Source organism: Mastomys coucha, unplaced genomic scaffold (assembly GCF_008632895.1).
Source record: "Mastomys coucha isolate ucsf_1 unplaced genomic scaffold, UCSF_Mcou_1 pScaffold5, whole genome shotgun sequence".
In the NCBI taxonomy this organism is placed as follows: domain Eukaryota; kingdom Metazoa; phylum Chordata; class Mammalia; order Rodentia; family Muridae; genus Mastomys; species Mastomys coucha.
Window position 1 is genome coordinate 114,477,641 of NW_022196911.1, and position 14,656 is coordinate 114,492,296.

Below are 14,656 nucleotides of genomic sequence, written 5' to 3' on the forward strand. Positions count from 1 at the left end.
TGGTTAGGCTTGTGTGTGAGCGGCTTTGGCGGCTTGTGTGTGAGTGGCTTTGGTTAGGCTTGTGTGTGGTGCTGCCGCTTTGGTTTTGCAGCACTGACCACTTCAAGGTGCGAGGAGGAAGGAGGGCTTAAATTATAATGGAAACAAAAGTCTGAAGTGGCCAAAACACTCTCTCCCAAAAGAAGTGTTCAGTCCCCAGAGGTATTTGAAAAAGGTAACTAATTTGCATGTCTCCTTAACCAGGTCACCATGGCTGTTACTGGCTCCCTTGCTGTCCCCAACTGTTCCTCAGGTCACCTCCCCACCTTGCTGCCTATGTCCCGAGGGTGTGCACAGGTTCCAGTGGATCAGAAACCTGGTCCCAGAATTTGGAGTCTCCAGCTCTCACGTCAGGGTACTGTCTTCCCCTGCAGAGTTCTTCGAGCTCATGAAGGTAAGTTGCTTGAGGGACCAAGGACAGACTGGATAGGGGTCTCAGGGCTCAGTGGGTCCTGACGCCCTGTGGTAGTGGGTGACAGGTGTAGTGCAGCTCTGCCGAGCTTGTGGCTCTTGCTGTCAGACTTCACCTCCATCTGTGGTTGAGTTGAGCTCCAAGCAGAAGCCTCCCTGGGTAGCTCGTGTCTCAGAGCAGGGAGGAGTGTAAAGATGGTGGGGCCATGCATGAGGACCTCTGCCCAGTGGTAGCTTCATGGGGAGGTCTGACATGGGATCTGAGGTGTGTGCATGACCACTTGGTGACTTCATATCAGGACACTTGTACTCTGTGGCCTGGGTCCTGGCGTGCGTCTTTGGTGAGTGGTGTCCCTTTGCATCTAGGGTCTGCTTCCTTTCCATAGTACTCAGGGTCATAGTACCTGAGTCAGCACCAATTCATCTTACCTATGTGGACTTTGAGTTTATATTAGCAATGGTTTTAGAATGGAGGTCTAAGGAGGGTGGCTAGCAGGGACTAGGGAACAGTAGCAGACACAGTGGAGGGTCCTCTGTAGAAAGTGGAAAGGCCTGCTGTCTGTCCTCATCCTCCGCCCGTGTTGGTCCACACTTAGCTCCATTTCTGCCTGGTTCATTCTTTGTGTGTGTGCTCATGGAGCCTTTGCTCTACTCACACCCTGCGTCTCTGTCTTCCTCGCTGTGAGGACGCTCCTGCAATGTGTTCTGTCTTCTCTGTGACTTGGAGAAACAGGTTATTCCAGGTAGTGGGTGACTTCCATACTCTGTTGTCCATGCTCTTTTGGTCAGGAGGCCAGGCCATGCTCTACACCTGTCCACATTGGTGAAACTGAGGAGTCTGGGAAGCAGCAGGGGCCCAACTCTGGGCTGAGAAGAGAAGAGGGCAGACTAGAGGCCGGCAGGCTCTCCACCTGAGGCACTGTGTGTCTTCTGTGATGGATACTTGCCCCAGTGACCTCTGGCTGATCCTGTGCCTTCCTTATGCAGGGGTTGACTGCAGTGAGCAGCTGTGGGCACTTTGGTGGCTGGGGCCCAACTGACGGCTCTGCCTGTTTTGTTTTTTGGTTTTTTCTTTCTTTTTTTAAACATTTTTTTAAAAGATTTTATTTACTTTATGTATATGAGTACACTGTAGCTGTCTTCAGACACACCAGAAGAAGGCATTGGATCCCATTACAGATGGTCGTGAGCCATCTCTTTTCTTTTTTCGAGACAGGGTTTCTCTGTGTAGCCCTGGCTGTCCTGAAACTCACTCTGTAGACCAGGCTGGCCTCAAACTCAGAAATCCGCCTGCCTCTGCCTCCCAAGTGCTGGGATTAAAGGTGTGCGCCACCACTGCCCGGCCAGATTGCATCTTAATAGGTGAATAAAGAAAGGAGGCAGAAGGCCGTGGTGTTGTCTCTTCTCCCATGCCTAGGCATTTCCTAGGGCTGTGCTCATTCATGCATATGTCTAGTCAAGATGCCCAACTTCCTGGGTTGAATCTAGCAGGGCTGATATTCCTTTTTAAGTTGTAGGCATGAGCTGTGCTGCTTGGCTCCCTCCTCCTAATTATGGTCTCCTGTGTCCTTTGGCGTTAACTTTGGTTTTTTGGAGACTGAGTCTTATGTTGCCTGGTCTGGCTCCTAACACAATGTGAACTAATCCTGTCTTTGTTTGTTTGTTTGTTTTTCCGAGACAGGGTTTCTCTGTATAACTGGCGGTCCTGAAACTCACTCTGTAGACCAGGCTGGCCTTAAACTCAGAAATACACCTGCCTCTACCTCCTAAGTGTGGGATTAAAGGTGCGCGCCACCACCCCCTGCCAAACTGATCCTGTCTTGTCTCCCCAGAGTTGGTATGATGTGTGCATGGCTGTTCTCTCTATGCTTGCTGCCATCTCTAGGGTGTGGGCTGCCTAGGGCTTTAGAGGTGGGGTCCTTTATTCTCCTGGGTGGGAAAAGAGCCTAGGGATACTGGCTCTTGAGACATCTTGGATGTTTCCTGTGTGTGTGTGTGTGTGTGTGTGTGTGTGTGTGTGTGTGCACCCATGCTGGATTACATACAGTTGGTCAGGTACAGGTGCAGCACACACACTTCCCTCCTGCCAGGCCTATGTCTCAGGTCAGCCCCTCTGGGAGGGGTCTTCATGCTCCTTTGGCCCTAGATGAGCATACGTGTATCTGTGTAGGTGGGGTCTGTGTACTCTGTTAGCAGCACATTGTAGGGTGACTTCTCCTCAGGTCCAAAGCTCTCTCTCATCCTGGGGTTGGAGAGTGCTCAGCTGGTGAAGTGCTTGCCTCACAAGCATGAATCTGAGTCCCATCCCCGCTCTACTGGAAAAGGCTGGGCCAGGTCATGGGCACTCTTCATCCTATGCACGCTGGCATGCAGGAGCGGGCGACTCCTAGGGTGTGCTGGCCAGCCAGCCTGTTTGATGAGCCCCAGGCTGGTGACACCCTATCTCAAAAATAAACAAGGCACATAATGGAACAACCCAAGATAGTTCTATCTCCATATGCATGTCTACACACATTTATGTGACCAGCACTTATACAAACATGCATATGCATACATGAAAACATCACACACACACACACACACACACACACACACACACACACACACACACACATGATCTCCTTCACCCATTAGTGCTTACATTGCATTTTGTGGTCCAATTAGACTGTACCTTGCCTTGCGGAGTGAGTATTTTGAATGAGGGTTGTGGATCTGCCTTTCAGGTTGCCGTGTGTGCTGGGCTGCTGGGAGGATGCAGAGCCATTGAGCTTGGAGTGTGGTTTACCCCTCTGTGGACTATGAAAACAATGGCTCTAACTTAGAATTGTTTCTCCTCTTTCCAGGGGCAGATAAAAATAGCCAAGAGACGAGTTGTGATGGCATCCCTCTACTTGGGGACAGGACCTTTGGAGCAGGAACTGGTAAGGCTTAGGGCAGATGGTCCAGCAGCAGCTAGAGCCAGCTTCACAATGTCACAGCTGACTCCACAGGGTCACTTTCTGGCCTCCAGATGTAGGTGTGTCAATAGTGTGTGAAGACAGTATAGGAGGCTCAGTTAGGTGCTAGCCAGCACCCTCCCACCCTTACGGGACTCTCTGGGCTGCTCTACCTGGCCATAACCCAAGGGCCAGAGTAGATCCACAGCCTGCTTTTTGGTAGTCTCTGAAGAATAGCACCTGCATTTCCAAGAAAGTGGAAGAAAAATAAAGAATGTGAGTCATGTATGATGTATGATGTTTACCTGTCAATACAGTTGTAGTGTAGTGGGCGTGGCCACATTCACCCTCTCCTGTGACAGCACTGTTGTAGTGGGCGTGGCCACATTCACCCTCCTTTGTCTATTAGTGCATGGCCACACTTACCCTCTCCTGTGATAGACACACAACTGAGTCATCCTGATGGAGACCATCTTTGGCTCACAAAACCTAAAATATTTAGTCCATGGCCTTTTCAGAAAAAAATGTTTTCTGACTGCCCCCAAATGCAATTAGGGTTGGCTAGCTGCTGCTGGGTTTGCTGAGGCTGGCATTGGGTGCCAGGGCTTGGCCAACCTTGATCTGCCTGAGCTGACTGGCATGCCATAGCTGTCTCTCTGGCTGTGTCCAGGGATGCTTGCTAGCTGTAGAGTGGATCATGGCAGGCAGTGTGGTGGAGTTGGCTTGTAAATATGGCAGTCTGTCCTATCTCTGGACACTTTTCATGGAGGTATGGAAGGGGTGCACCTGTGCTGACTGTCCTCTCTGGGTCCACTGTAGAGACTGTTTGTAGGAGCTGGGATAGGATGGAGGCCTTGCTGTGTGCAGCCTGAGCGTGCTCCATTTTTTCCAGCTTGGGAAGCTTATCTCTATCACAGGAGAGGGATGCAGTGTCCACACCACAGGGGAAGGCCAGTGGGCAGGCTGCAGTGTCCACACCACAGGGGAGGGCCAGTGGGCAGGCTGCAGTGTCCACACCACAGGGGAGGGCCAGTGGGCAGGCTGTGCCCGTCAGCAGGTACTTTCCTAGTACCCCCGTAGGGGAGGAGGTACCGGTGTATCTGCAGAATTGTTTGTGGAGACATGAGAGCTGAGACCAAGCACAGCTGTCGAGCACAGCACAGCTCTGCCCTGCTGGTGTGTAGGCTGGAGAAGGGGCTTGGTGCTAGCTAACAGCTGGTGTAGCGTGGTTCTGGTGTTTCCAGACAGACTAGTGCGCTGATTCATTTCTTAGGTGCACACAGCTCATTGGTTTCACACATGTCCTTTTGATTCTTTTCCTTGTAGGTGGATTGTCTGGAAAGTTCTCTAGAAAAGTCACTCCAAGCGAAGTTTCCTTCCGACCTCAGGGTCTCCATCCTTCTGGACTTCACCAGGGGCTCAAGAGGTAGGGGTTCCACACTGCCTCTCTCTGCTCATTGGTTTGAGGACGTCCTAGGACAGAGCTGCCCAGGGCTACCTGCTTGTCCCAGTCCTCATTCCTTCTGTAGCAGCCACTTGTCTGGAGTCCAACTTGGAATACCGTGGGCAGAAAAAGAGCTTTCCTGAGTCTGTGGCTACTCAGGGTCTCTGGTGCCTGAGGCCAAATTCTGAGGTTACTTGTTTCTTGGAAGGCAGTTTGCTTCCCTCCCAGAGACTCAGGCCAGAGTGTCTAAATGACTGCTGTAGGCTCTGAGCTAGATCTAAGTCAGTATTGTCAGTCTGGCTTAATCTGATATATTTTCTTCTAGAGCTAGGGTGAGAGGTCAGGGCACAGAGCAGGAGTGGCACCCAGGAGGCAGTTGATAGAGTTACCAGGACGTGGGGAGCTTGCACCCCTTCCTTAAGTGTGATTGGCCCGTCAGAAGCAGCACCGTTGATGCGGCTGGTTAGACCATGCCCCAGGTAAAGTGAGGCTCCCAGGGAGTTGGTGTGTGGTAGTCAGGACCCCTGTCTTTCCTGGTAGGAGTGAGTTACAGGTGTTTCCTCTGCCCGCCACACTCAGGAAGGAAGAACTCTCGCACTATGCTGCTCCCACTCCTGCAGAGGTTTCCAGAGCATGTGCGGGTTTCCCTCTTCCACACACCAAACCTGCGAGGGCTCCTCCGACTCCTTATCCCTGAGCGCTTCAACGAGACCATCGGCCTCCAGCACATCAAGGTGTATCTCTTTGACAACAACGTCATCTTGAGTGGGTGAGCACTCTGTGGTTTCTCTAGCAGGGGGTCCAGTTAAAGGAGCAAGGCCAGTGTGCCCCTAAGTCCTCAGAGAAGATGCTGGGCTGCTGTAGATGGCGTTCTCGCCTCTTCAGCGGCCCTCCTGGAAGGCTGGTTGGAGGACCAGCCACTGTTTAGTACTGGCACTGAGCACTATGTTGAGCCTCTATGCGTAGTCTCAGCACCATTTCACTGTTTCTCATGTGACTCTGTGACTATGCTCACTTCAGGCAAAGAGAATAGATCAGAGAGGATACATACCTGCCAGGCTGAGCCCAGGAGTCACAAACTGAGCTGGATGGAAGCCCTGGGCTGTGGGCTGTGACTTCACTGGGACAGCTGTGTGGACTGCTGTACCTGTTCTCCACCTGGGTTGCCTTCCTTTGTGGGCACCATCTCTCTTCTTCCTGTCACTCAGTGTGATCCCAGCTAGTGCCCTGCATGTGCTCAGTGGTTGCTCTGGTTTCATCCCATCATGGAATTGTCATTCCTCACCCCCTCAACCCTGAGGCCTGGCTCCTGAGGCCTGGCTCAGTCTTGGCTGCGTCCTCATCTGGGTCGTCTTCTCCCTAGTGCGAACCTGAGTGACTCGTACTTCACCAACCGCCAGGACCGCTATGTGTTCTTACAAGACTGCGCTGAGATCGCAGACTTCTTCACAGAGCTGGTGGATGCCGTGGGGGACGTGTCCTTGCAGTTGCAGGGTGATGACACAGTGGAGGTTGTGGATGGCATGGTACACCCTTACAAAGGTAGGACCCCTGTGAAGTCTCTGCTGCCTTCTGTGCACCAAAGGCCAGAGGAACAAACAGCCCTTTGGTCCCTGTCCCAGTCCCAGTTGTAGGGACGCATTGAGGCATCCATTTATCTCTAAGGCCAGGTAGATGTTACTTACTGGCTCTTATATGCTCTGGAATTAAGAGCCAGCCTGGGAAGGTGGCAGTTTGGGCTTGGGTCCTGCACGTTGGGTGGGTGGGCTGGGAGACTGCCCCGTTCTTACAGGAAGTAGCCTGCCTAGTAACCACCTTCCCAACTTGGCCTCTTTCCAAAATCTCCTGTCACAGCAGCCCCATTGAGGTCAGTGGCCTCCGCCTGGACAGTGAAATGGGAGAGCTAAGCTCTGCTGCACGCAAGCCCTTGTGCAGCGTTTCTGGGCACTTGCATTCCTGTGATTCCTGTGGCTGTGGCTTCTGGCTTCACAGAATTGCTGCTGAGTGTGCAGCAGTACCCCCAACTTAGGGACAACTTGGGGAAGGGGTAAACCTGGCCCTTAGGAGAAAAGCTCCTCACATCCTGTGGTCTTCCTGATGGAGACTGCTCAGTGCCAGGGAGCTGTGACTGTCCCAATAGGCCGTGGTCTGCCCCCGGGCGTGGAGACTGCTCAGTGCCAGGGAGCTGTGACTGTCCTGATAGGCCGTGGTCTGCCCCCGGGCGTGCTTACTTGTTACCACTGTGTATTCAAGTGTCTTAGTTACACATTTTGTGGAAAATTTCTTTCCCTGTGGGTATCCTTAGATTTGTTTTTTGGTCTCCAAGATTAAAATATAGGCTATCTGAGCCTTGAAGAGATGCTTAAGCCCTGCTGTACTGTGTCAGGCCAGGCATGACTAGTAGAGAATGGCTGTATTTAGGGACAGCTGAGACATGTCATGCTTAGGGCAGGGACAGGGACATTTGCACAGTTGGTTTTTTCTGTTCATAGCCCAGCTTTAAGAGGAAGCCAAGTGTCTACCCCTGCCTCAGTACAGCCTGTGTGCGGGAGTGGGTGACCAAGGGAGTGGGTGACCAAGGGAGTGGGTGACCAAGGGAGTGGGTGACCAAGGGAGTGGGTGACCAAGCGTGGTCCCCGCTTTGTGCTGTTTGTCTTTCTGACCACTCGTCTCCTGCGTCTTCATGCTGACCCGCTGGCTCTCGCCTTCTTTATACTGCAGCCCTGCTCTGCTCCGTTGCCCTGACCTCAGGAGCTGTCCCTTTTCAGCTCCTGTTGTCTAGTGATAGACCTGAAGTTGTGTCTGTGTCTGTAGCTTATGACTGCCTGCATGTGTTCCTGCAGATCCCAGAGCCTGCCCGCAGGCTCTGCACATGGTGGCCATGCTTCCCTGCTGCATGCATTCTGTGCTGCATGCTTTTTCTTTGTTCTTTGTGTGAACATGGCTTTTTTCTTTTCTTTTTTTTAAATATATTTATTTATTACATGTAAGTACACTGTCTGTGACTTAAGACAGCCCAGAAGAGGGTGTCAGATCTCGTGGCAGATGGTTGTGAGCCACCATATGATTGGTGGGATTTGAACTCAGGACCTTCAGAAGAGCAGTTGGTGGTTTAACTGATGAGCCATCTCACCAGCCACCATGTCTTTTTTCTTAATTCATCTTCACTTTCTTTTTATTTTCTTCAAATTTCCTTTGAGATGGGGTCTCATGTATCTTAGGTTGGCCTTGACTTTATCCTCTCACAGCATTAGAATCAGGTGCCACCAGCTGGGCGGTGGTGGCACACGCCTTTAGTCCCAGCACTTGGGAGGCAGAGGCAGGTGGATTTCTGAGTTCGAGGCCAGCCTGGTTTACAGAGTGAGTTCCAGGACAGCCAGGGCTATATAAACCAAAAAAAAAAAAAAAAAAAAAAAAAAAAAAAAAAGAAGAAGAAGAATCAGGTGCCACCACACCTGTCCCTGGCACTGTCTTTTATTCAAATAAACACATAAGCTTTCTTACTGAAGTCCACAGTGTTTCACAGACAGCTACCATAGCCCTGCTGTTGGCCATCCCAGCGTCCTCTCCCTGACTGGAGTTAACACTCACGCCCTGCCGTGTCTCCCTGCGTGGGTCCTGTGGACAGGCCTGTCTGCTGCCTCGTTGGCTCCCTGAGCTTAGTGTGTGCTCTGCCAGTGAGAACTTGTGGCACTGCACTCACCAACCAGATGCTGTATGCCTGGAGCCAGCAGAATCCTGACAGCTTTTTACATGGTCCTATGTAGCCCAGGCTGAGTCCGGCTCTGCATGGCTGAGGACGACCTTCTGGTCCTCCTGCCTCCACCTCGCGAGTACTGGGATTGCAGGTGTGCACCACCACTCCTCCTCATGTCTTCTGCAGGTGACAGGGCTGCGTACTGCAGAGCAGCTAACAAACGAGTCATGGACGTCATCCACTCAGCCAGGACGCGGCAGCAGATGCTGCACGCACAGACCTTTCACAGTGATTCTCTGCTGAGCCAGGAAGAGGCTGCAGCTGCCGGGGATCGGAGACCAGCCCCAGACACGTGGATTTACCCACTGATCCAGATGAAGCCCTTTGAGATTCAGATTGATGAGATGGTCACTGAGACCCTGCTGACAGAAGCTGAGCGGGGAGCTAAGGTCTTCCTCACCACTGGCTACTTCAACCTGACACAGGCCTACATGGACCTGGTGCTAGGCACTCGAGCTGAGTATCAGATCCTTCTAGCCTCACCGGAGGTGAATGGCTTCTTTGGAGCTAAGGGTGTGGCAGGCGCCATCCCAGCCGCCTATGTGCACATTGAGCGACAGTTCTACAGTGAAGTGTGTAACCTGGGGCAGCAGGATCGGGTCCAGCTCCAGGAATATTGGCGCAGGGGTTGGACCTTTCATGCCAAAGGTATGTGGTGTCTGGTCAGAGGGCCGCCATCCCATGGGGATGTTCTACATGCTTGGGTCACAGAGGTCTGGGGTGTGGGAGCGAGCCTTCCCTGTAGGCCTTACAGCAGCCCTTGCAGGGTTGGTTGCTTGTCCTACGTTTAGGGGTCTTAGTTGTACAGAATACTTCCCCTTTATGTGGACAAAACTTTAAAAATGGAAACTATTTGGTGGATTTTTTGCTCCCTCTGGTTCTGGGGACCAAACTCAAGACTTTTACTTTTGCCATTGATGTAAAGTAAACCCTCGGTCCTTTGGTAGCTGTTGAGGAACATGTTCATGTATTAGCTGCTAAAAGGACTACAAGGAACTGTGCAAAGCTGGCTTCTCTGGGCTCACGCCTGCCTGCTGTACAGAGGACTTACTGCACGCTGGTGATTTGTCGAGAATACCCCAGCGCTCCTGTCCTTACCTCATGTTGATGGATTCTCTTCCGTTTGTCAGTTTCTGCCTTTTCTCCCCAGAGAATATGGAGGCTGCATGCTCAGTGTATAGCTCTTAACTTACGCAGTGGAAGGAAGTCATGCAAACTTTAAATTTTTCTTTGTGGTTCTGAGTTAGGCCCAGGGCCTTGCACATGCTAGGCAGGTGTCCTCCACTGAGCTGTGCTGTGCATCCAGCCAGTGCCCCGGATTGTCCATATGCAGCCCTGTGGTAGAGATGGTAGAGTCTACATTGGGCATGTATTTTTTTAAGAGCAGCAGCCCAGGTGAGGCAGGCTCTCAGGTGTACTTCTCTGAGATATGGATGAAACATGTTGAAAAATCTTGTGCCCGGCACCAGTTTGCCCTATGTACCCTTGCTGAGCATGCCCACTTCAGGGTGACTCTGAAGAACCCTCCTTACCCCAGTACTGGTTCTGTATCTAGAGGTACGGAGAGTACCTGCAGAGCCCTGGGTCCTTATTCCTGGCTTCTCCAGGTAGCATCTGGCCTCCGAGCACATACCTGGGCTCTTGAGATTTGAGGACATCTCTGACTCCTCAAATGGAACTTTTCACTCTCTGAAACCAGCATTTTCAGTAGAGGAGACTTTGTTATTGTTGTTGCTTGAGACAGGATCACTGTGCAACCCTGGCTGGTCTGTGTAGACCAGGTTACCCTGGAGATCATAGAGGTCACCTGCCGTCTCCTTCCCAAGTACTGGAGTTGAAGACATTTGCTACCATGCTTGGCTAGTGGGGTATATTCTAAGATATACTGAAGTGCCTTGCTGTTCTAGAGCTGGCTCCAGTTCTCTGTGTGGAATTTAACATGGTATTTTTATTTTACTTATTTTTAAAAAAATATTTGTGTGTTGGTGGAGCGTGCACATGCCATGGCATGCTTGTAAAGGTTAGCAGACAACTGTGGGACTTGGTTCTTTCCTTCTACCAAGTGAATTCCATCAAGCAAAGTGCTTTGTTTGGTTTGGTTTGAATCTGTGCTGCTGGGATGTGTCCCAGTGTCTTGAACACGTGTCAAGTAATATCTCTCTCTCTCTCTCTCTCTCTCTCTCTCTCTCTCTCTCTCTCTTTCTGAGCTCCATCAGCCCCAAACAGGACAGAACACCTCAAATGTGTTGGTCCCTCACCTTTAGACCCTTGCTTTCTGTTGGGAATGGTGGAGTGCCTTGCCTGTCCAGTAGCCCTACTTGTGCTGGGAGCACTCATTCCTGCTCAGGCAGAGAGCGTTGTTTGTGTGGGAAATGACTGCCCTATTGTTGGTCTCATCTTAACTTGTGGGCTGAATGAAGCTTGTGGTCAGGGCAGGTAGAGCTGGCCAGAGGGTGTGTGTGGAAAGTCTTTTCAGGTTGGCCCAGTTCCTTCTGGGAATGACAAGAGCCGCAGGGTGGGGCATGGAGGAAGAGCTGTGCAGCTGAGAGAAGCCAGAGCTTTGGGGAGGTGTTGTAGTTCACAGGTGCGTGCATAGCATAGCACAGGTCTGTGCAATGCATAGGCAGGCCAGACACATGCTCCTCCAGGCACATGATGTGGCCTCAGGCCCGAGCCCCTGCATTGCAGCTGGAGAGTCTTTGGTCTCAGGTCTGGCCTCTGCTTCAGGTGTTCCCCTGAAGCCACACTGATAACTGTGCGTGCTAGTGTGTGTGTGTGTGTGTGTGTGTGTGTGTGTGTGTGTGTGTGTGTGTGTGTGGTGAGTCCCTGTTACACCCAACTGGCTTTTCCAGTGTGTCTGCCCCACCTTTTCCCGGACTGTGTGCTCTTGCCCCTGCTCACCACCCCCTTCTGCCCTAGTGTGGGTGGGGCCCTGCCATCTGTGAGTGTTGTATTAGTAGGGAGGCTTGGGCATGGAGAGTCTCATATCTGGATCTTAGAATTTGTGTGTAAGAAGTGGGAAAGACGAAGAGATGGTAGAGCTGAGTGGGGTCCATAGTGCTGAGAATTTGGTTCTGAACTAGGGTCTTTTATGTGACCTGCACTACTGCTGTGTAACTGAGGGTGACCTGTCCTTCTGATTCTCCTTGGCGATGGGGTTACAGCTGCTTTGAAACAGTTTCTTCTGAGTAAGAGTTCTTGCCCTAGACCCAGGAACCAGAGGTCAGAGGTTACTCTGTCAAGGTGGAAAGGTCAGCGCCTTTCCTGCTTAGTGGCTGCTGTCTTCGGTGCTGGTCACAGTCTTTTCTGGGACACCAGCTGATAGTTCCAGGAGCCTGTATGAGTGTGGGATGAGCAGGCAGTACACAGGGTGCCTGTGGGTTCTGATGGTGGGTGTAGTTGAGCATTTCCTGCAGGGCCTGTGTTGGATACAGGACTGGGGCCTGTTTGTTTGTGTCTATTCTGGGTCCCTGGAAAATGCTTGATTACCATGTAGCTGATAGCAGGGTTCTTTTGCCCAAGTTCCTACAGGACAGGCTTGGGCTGGTCTCTGTGCTGCAGAAAGCCTCTGATGAAGGACAGCAGTGCACTGGGTCTCCTTGCAGCTTTCTTGTAGAGGTTTAGGAGGCTAGGGTTTGCTCTGAGGTATTTGTGGGAAGCTGGGTGCAAGTTTGTGACCCTAGCAGCGTGGGCAAAGGTGGGGATGAGGCACAGCCTGAGTGGCTAGAGAGAAATGAAGTACCTGGGTTGCCTGTTGCTGTCTTGTAGGGAAGTTCATTACATGGCCATTGGCTGCTGAAGTAGCCTGGTGTGGAACTCATGTTGTTTACAGGTTGCTATCTTAACACATGTAATTTCCAGCCGGGCAGTGGTGGTGCATGCCTTTAATCCCAGCACTGGGGAGGCAGAGACAGTTGGATTTCTGAGTTCAAGGCCAGCCTGGTTGACAGCCGGATTACACAGAGAAACCCTGTATCGGGAGGGGGGGAAAAACACATGTAACTTACATACATAATGGGAACCATACGGAACGCAGTGTGTAGAGTGGATGCTTTGGACACTTTTGCAATATGGCTTGCTGCTGAGTCCTTATTTGGAATGTTTTGGAAGTGGCTCCTAGAGCTTAGCTCACATAACTTCAACAGTAGCTCTGGTAGAATGGGGTGATGACATAGTGCTGCCCAGTGCGAGCAGCAGTCCACAGCTGGGGAGCGCTCCCTGGGAGGAGTTTCTGAGAGAGAGTGGATGACTGGGTTCACCAGGGTCCTCCCTGGTCCTGGTGGAGTGTGGAGCATGGGTGTTAGGGCACAGTGTTAGCCCAGAGGGTCTGTGTTGAGTTTCAGCATGCTCAACGTGGCCCTTGCTGGGTAGTCTGTAGAGTGTTGAGGATTCCCCTTACCGTCTCAGGGCTGTGAGCTGCTGCCACCAGGATGGAGGAGTCCATGTTCCCAGGTGGAAAGGTGAGAGGCTTGGGGTAGAGTTTAGGGCTGGAGCATTGCCTACATGCAGATGTGTAGGTTCCGGCCTCAGCTCTGCAGAGCCTCCCACCCTCCCCACCTGGAATATGGCTTCTACTCAGTGTGTCTTGCTTTCCCACCACCATGAAGCCAAATACTGGTGAGCTCCTAGGTGGGCCATCCTAAGCTGTCTGTCTGTAGCTGGGCCATCCTAAGCTGTCTGTCTGTAGCTTCGTTCTGTGTCTCTGGCTGTGAAGGATAGCTCTGTCCTTGGCTGGAGAGAGTCCTCGGGAGCAGGCAGTGGAGCACAGCTAGGTCATTCCAGTTGTGCTGCTGATGGTGGCTTGCTAGTCTCTGGCCTGACCTGGCCTGGCCTGGCCTGGCCTGGCTTTTAAATATAGTAGGACAGGGATCTAGGGGCTGGGATAGCCCGTCTGACTGCATCTCAGATGGCCAGCCTCTGAGCAGGTACTGAGTGTTCACCGGGGGTCCCATTTGGGCCTGGGGAGTGTGGAGCATGGGTGTTAGGGCACAGTGTTAGTCCAGAGGGTCTGTTGAGAATTCTCCAGCATGCTTAACTTGATGCCTGAGGGGCCGCTTTAGCAGTGCCTGAGTGTCAGGCACAAGTGTGAGGTTGGCTGTGTCTCAGCCCTGCCCAGCGGTGAAGCCTGCGGCCTTAATCAGGCCATCACTTTGACTTCTTGCCCTGAGCAAGACTTGTTGGCTTGTCCCTGTTCGGTCCTGAGAGCCAGCAGCCCTGTTAGGCAGGGACCACACCCATGCTCACTGTACGTTAAGCTGCTTTTGTCCATCTGCCAGGGCCACAGGCTCATTGCCTCGAGCCTCCCCTTGCCCTCTACCCCCATTGGGGGATCACAAAGGACTGAGCATATTGACTTGATTTCTTTTGGATGAAGAGTTCTAGATTAACAAAGCCCTGTGTGGTCTGGGATCTTTGGCTGTACAGGTAGAATCTGTTAATGACTGACAGGATGCCATTATCTTTATTGTCTTCCCGACAGGCTGGTTGGCATCTTGCCCAAAGGTGAGCTGATGAGGCAGCCTGACAGCCCCACCTTGTTCACCTGGCCTCCATGTGGGGTGGCCGTCACCTGCAACCAGCCAGTGGGGTAGTGGGGGGCTGTGGTGGTGCATATGACCATCTCAGGTGACACACTCCAGCCCTAAGGCCTCAGGAGACCTTTCTCAGTCCCTCTGACACCAGAATCGAGGACTGGTACTCAATCTATGGGAGAACAGAGCTGGGATGTTTTCTCTCTCCTGGTTTCACAGGCGTCTGAGACCCTGGAGCTCACAGAATACTGTGGGACTCTGGGAGGCCATAGAAGTCCATCTGTCTGGAGAAGTCCTCAGAGAAGACTCTGGCCTACATGTGCAGAACTCCTGATTTTCTTTTTTAGGTTAATTTATTTTATCTTACATGTGTGGGGTTCTGCCTGCATATGTGTCTGTGTACCTGGTGCTTCCAGTGAGCTCAGAAGAGCACACTGTGTCTCCTGGAACTGGAGTTCAGAGCTGCATAGATGCGGGGTCCAAACCCGGGTCCTCCTGGAGTTAAGAGCTGCATAGATGCGGGGGTCCAAACCCGGGT

At 52.0% G+C, this 14,656-nt stretch overlaps 1 protein-coding gene across 5 annotated transcripts in view; it reads left to right on the forward strand.

Annotated features, from left to right (window-relative positions):
* The window catches only part of Pgs1 (phosphatidylglycerophosphate synthase 1), a 39,707-nt gene that overhangs the window by 12,951 nt on the left and 12,100 nt on the right, over nucleotides 1-14,656 (forward strand). For 3 of the 5 annotated variants that reach the window (XM_031354919.1, XM_031354921.1, XM_031354918.1), the window contains exons 2-7: nucleotides 244-433; nucleotides 3,294-3,371; nucleotides 4,713-4,812; nucleotides 5,371-5,599; nucleotides 6,194-6,372; nucleotides 8,714-9,235. In XM_031354919.1, coding sequence (XP_031210779.1) covers nucleotides 244-433; nucleotides 3,294-3,371; nucleotides 4,713-4,812; nucleotides 5,371-5,599; nucleotides 6,194-6,372; nucleotides 8,714-9,235 — 1,298 coding nt within the window. The remainder of the gene's footprint in view (nucleotides 1-243; nucleotides 434-3,293; nucleotides 3,372-4,712; nucleotides 4,813-5,370; nucleotides 5,600-6,193; nucleotides 6,373-8,713; nucleotides 9,236-14,656) is intronic. The other 2 variants (XR_004113776.1, XM_031354920.1) reach the window with 1 other exon arrangement.